Source organism: Penaeus chinensis, unplaced genomic scaffold, assembly GCF_019202785.1.
Source record: "Penaeus chinensis breed Huanghai No. 1 unplaced genomic scaffold, ASM1920278v2 CTG_2080:::FRAGMENT_2:::DEBRIS, whole genome shotgun sequence".
Classification (NCBI taxonomy): domain Eukaryota; kingdom Metazoa; phylum Arthropoda; class Malacostraca; order Decapoda; family Penaeidae; genus Penaeus; species Penaeus chinensis.
In genome coordinates, this window is record NW_025918059.1 from 30,001 (window position 1) to 35,407 (window position 5,407).

General features: G+C 31.2%; 1 protein-coding gene across 1 annotated transcript in view; it reads left to right on the forward strand.

Annotated features, from left to right (window-relative positions):
• The window catches only part of LOC125024659 (putative ankyrin repeat protein RF_0381), a 29,702-nt gene extending 25,043 nt beyond the window's left edge, over nt 1-4,659 (forward strand). Inside the window, exons 6-7 of the mRNA XM_047612454.1 lie at nt 4,256-4,357; nt 4,654-4,659. Coding sequence (XP_047468410.1) covers nt 4,256-4,357; nt 4,654-4,659 — 108 coding nt within the window. The remainder of the gene's footprint in view (nt 1-4,255; nt 4,358-4,653) is intronic.
• Nucleotides 4,660-5,407: the final 748 nt, after the last annotated feature.

Sequence of the window (5,407 nt, forward strand, 5' to 3'; positions counted from 1 at the left end):
TAGAACTTAATCATTTAAACTGTATCATGTAATATATGCACACACACATACACACACATGCACGCACGCGTGCATGTTTTTGTGTGTACGTACGCCAGGGCCTTTCCTTTAGTATTATCCGTGGGGATTGATTGAAAAAGGGACCAATTTAATCATGGTAATCAGTATTAATTTACCTTGCAAAAAAGATAATATAGATACTGGGAAATACGGTAGCTGAGAAAACCAATATACAATGCCCGAAGAGTAAAGTGAACGTTCTTAAAAAATGCGATTTGAACACATTTCTCATAACCCATTTCATAAAAAGAGAGACTAGCAAGTGGACAGGTGAGGGCAAGGCCTCCCCAATACTGTATTTATGTATCCGCATATATGTGTGGTTGTATATATCATACATATGTTTGTCTTCCATTCTCTCTCTATCTCTCTCTCTCTCTCTCTCTCTCTCTCTCTCTCTCTCTCTCTCTCTCTCTATCTATCTATCTCTCTCTCTCTCTCTCTCTCTCTCTCTCTCTCTCTCTCTCTCTCTCTCTCTCTCTCTCTTGTATATATGTGTGTGTGTGTGTGTGTGTGTGTGTGTGTGTGTGTGTGTGTGTGTGTGTGTGTGTGTGTGTGTGTGTGTGTGTGTGCATGTGTGTGCAATGCGGTAAAATGAATCAGATAAACTACACTTTGCCGAGAAAATGCCCAAAACCATTGTCCTCTTCGAACCCCTGTGCGGGACTTATCATAATTGGCCATTTAAAGTTGATTACCCTAATTCTCTAGCAATTACCACGTTTATCCACAACAGAGGGTCGTGTTAGCCGTTTTAATGGTCGAATGATAGAATATTTTCTATTGAAAACAAGGTAAAACTTTCATGAGAGTATCTTCGAGTATCATTTTCAATTAAAAAAAATGACAATGGTGTCAATAATGATAATTTTGAATATAAGTGTAGTTATTATAATAATGGTGACATTAATGATAATAGTAATAATACTGATAAAAATAACTATGATTCCAAAAAAAAAAGAAGTTAATAATAGTATCAAATAATAATAATAATAAAGATAATGATAATAATAATGATAATATTCATGATAATGATAATATTGCTAATAGTAATAATAATGATGAAAAACAATGATAATGACAATACTGAGATTAACAATAATAAGAATCAAAATTATGATGACGAAGACAATACCTAATCAATAATGATAAAAATAACGAAGATCATAATGAAAATCATAATGATAATGAAAATAACAATGACAATTATTATAATGGTGATAATGATAATAATGATATTACTGATATTGACGATAACAATAATAATGATAAAAATGAGAAGAATTGCGATAATGATGATAATGATAATAATGTTAAAGTTAATAATAACAATGATGGTATTGATATCAATAACAAGGATAGTATTGATAGCAATGATAATAATAATATCAGTATTAATAATAACAATGATAACAATAATATTGGTCATACTAATAACATTAATATTTCTAATGATAGCAAGAATGGCAATGATGTTAATAATGATAACATCACTGATAATGGTAATATTCATGATAATGACATTAGTAATAATGATGATAATAATAACAATAAAACTGATGAAAATAATCATAACGATAATCATAATGTTAATGGCAATAATATTAAGGATAATAATTATGATCCTAAAAATATTGGTAACAGTAATAATAACAATAAATGTAACAATCAAAACAATGAAAATGATGATACAACTACTGCCACTACTACTACTACAACTACTACTACTAATAATAGTAGTAATAATCCTATTAATGAAAATACAAAATTAATAACGTTGATAAGGATGATATGGATGATGGTAATCATAGCAATAATGATGATAAGTACAATAAGCAGAATAATATTAATAATGATAACAATAATAAGGATAATGATAATGACAATATAAATAATAATGGCAATGATGATATTAATAATGTTAATAATAATAATCACTATCATTATTATTGTTGTTGTTGTTGTTATTATTACTATCATTATTATGATAATGATAATAATGATAACAATAATTATAACAACAACAATAATAGTAATAATAATAATAATAATATAATAATAATAATTATAATGAAAATAGTATAAATAATGATAATGATAGTAGTAATAATAATAATGATAATTATAATAATAATAATAATAATAATAATAATAATAATAATAATAACATTAATAATAATAATGATAACAAAAATAATGAATGATGATAATAATAATAATAATAATAACAATAACATAATATTAATGATAAATATAAAATAATAACAATAATTGCAATAACAATAACAATACAGATAATAATGATAATGGTGATAATAATAATAAAATAATAATAATGATAATAATAATAATAATAATAATAATAATAACAGTGATAATAATAACGATAATAATAGTAATAAGAATAATAATAATGATAATAATAATAATAATAATAATAACAATAATAACAATTATAACAATAATAATGATAACGATAATAATAATGATAGTAATGAAAACAGTAATAAGAGTAGCAACAAAGATATTGACTATAGTAAAGAAAAACAATACCAGTAATAAAAATAACAACAAGTAATAATTACAAGAAAGATTATATTGATGATAATCATAACTATAATAATGAAAATAATAACAATAATAATAATAACAATAACAGAAACCCCTCAAGTTAATGAACCAAAAGGAAAACGTACTAAACGTAGTACAAAAAAAAAAAAAACAACATCTGAAGGTAACTGTACAAGACGGATATATCCGGAATTCTAGAAACGGCGATGTAAGACTTAATTTGGATGCTATCAAACTTGCAAATGAACGATATGATGCGATGAAGAATAATAAACTAAGTGAACCAATAATACACGAGATCAATGAAAATGCAGAAAGAGAAGTAATAGAAAGTGAAATTAGAGAGGATGAAGAGCAAAAGAGGATGGAGTTCATGAAAGGACTGTATAGGCTGAGGAAGAACTGGAAGGAGAAAACAATCCGACACCGGATGAGAAAAGACCACCTCAGAGGAGAATGTTTAATGACGATGGAAAGGTTGAGATCGAAAGATTGCGAGTTACATTTTGGAGGAGTTTGAAAAGGTTAAGCAGACTGAAATGGCAGACAGAGAGCAGCTGCCCAAAATCCAAAACAAAAAATAAGAATAAGAAAGTGATAAAGCTAGGTAATGAAGTAATGAGACAAATAACTGGAACTAGACAGCAGAGGCCTTAGTAAGATCCTGTATCCTACAGCTAAGGTAATAATCTTACATGTTCTGATGAAAAAGAGTAAAGCAAACGAAAAGGAAAAACATCTTGGAAAAAAAATAATGAGTAAATAGAACAAATGACAGGTGGAATATCTATCTATGTGTGTGTATGTGTGTATATGTATATATATATATATATATATATATATACATATATATAAGAAAGATAGAAAGTTAGATGGTGCAAGATCAGGGAAGGATGTCGTAGTCACAGGACCGCGTTTCCATCCAGGCAATGTGAGAGTCATGCAAAGGGACGGTTTTTTTTTTATAGGAAGCGGACACCTTTAGTCAGCATTACGAGCCTCTTGGTTTTGATAGGCAGTGAAGTTTAAGAAGCTCCAGTAATTGTAGTACCTTTTGCAAGGATGTCAATCATCACTACTCCTGCCAAGGGTGTGGCACGTGCCTTTTTTTTTTTTTTGATGGGTGAGTCATAGTGTCTCCATTGTTTAGACTGGACTCAAGTTTCATCCTGCGTAATTAGTCTATCAAACAAGTTTTTCACATGGTTAAAAGAGCCATGGAACAAATGACTCGTTCCTGCTTCTTGAATAGTGTGAATGGCGAGGAAAACAAAGCAAACAACTGTTGCATATGCAAAGGTGTGTGCATGTATTCATTATTTTTCTTAAATCCGTCTTCGTTTAGAAATAACACTAGCTATGAATCGACGACTGTAATTCAGAAATCGACGACTGCAATTCCTATGTACACCAAGTTCAAGTGTTGGTCAAGCTCGCACAGGCCTGTGCAGCCTTCTATGCGTGTATCCATGTGCTTATGTGTGTTGCGTGTATAAATGTAGGTAAGTAGGTAGGTATAATCAGATATGCGTCACGTTCTGAGAAAAGGGGAAATATATCAAGAAACTTTTATTCCTTCTCAAATACCTTCGATCATACTTATATATTTTTTTTTTTTCGATAGCTGGGAGCGTCGGTACAGGACCCGGACAAGAATGGACTGGAAGCTCCTCTGGTCACAGCAGCCAAGAATGACAACGTGACAGCAGTGTTGCTGTTACTCAAGGTAAGGGCAGACCAGTGTGCGTGTAGCTGTGAAAGTTTCAATATATTGCTTTGATAGTAAATTAGATGCGGCATATGCTACATATTTTTTTTCTTTTTTGTGTGTGTCTGTTTGTTTTAAGGGAAGGTTAAAGATAGAGGGAAACGAAGAAGGAAATATATGTCTATTTCGGTGGCGCTGCGTGAACTTGCCCAATCTTATCTTGGTGGCAAATATTGGAATATCATATAATGGTTGTCAGTGTCACATATATTTATCTTTTTTTCTATAATTTTCCAGCAACTTTTGTATCTTAGGCGTAGCCTGTGGATGATTACATTTTGATTTCTCGGTGTTCGTTTGTTGATGGGGGCCTTACCATAGTATGTAACTTCTTTGTACCATCAAGCTGATGGCGAGCCTCTTTTTCTATAGAAAACACTAGTTGTGATTCAAGTGCTATGTGTTTATTATTGATTCCTTTTAGCTGAGAAGTACTGGGGCCAATGGTTGCATATGTGTTGCGGGTCGTCTGCACATTGCAAAGAAGTTTATGTTCTTATGGGATAGTAACTGGACCTGTATCATTAGCAGACTGAAGAGTATTCCTCCCTGAGGTATTCCTTTTTCAAAAGTATTTTGATTGATATCTTTGGAAGAGGACGGCAGTTTTTCTGTTTGAGAAGTAACCTATCCGGCATTTGGAACCTTTTTTCAGAAAAAAAATATAGTTCAGAGGATTTTTCCAAGTTAAGAAATACAGCTATGTTATCTATGGTGCCAACTTTTCTAATACAGGTAAATAACTGAGTGTGATCATGCCTGATGTTAGGTGTGATTTTTTGCGTTTTTTCCACAAGCAGCTGAGAAGGGAGATTGGTCTGTACCTATTTTTGTCTGGGTGGGGTATATACATGCTTCTAAACTTGGAGAGGGGGGATGCATGATTCTAGGAATTTATTATAGATGTCTAGTGAGTATATATTACCCTATGGTTCTATTTTTTGAGAAATTTGTTTGTAATTTAATCTCCTGGAGCAGATGTGATTAGGCAGTACTTGCTTCAGCTCA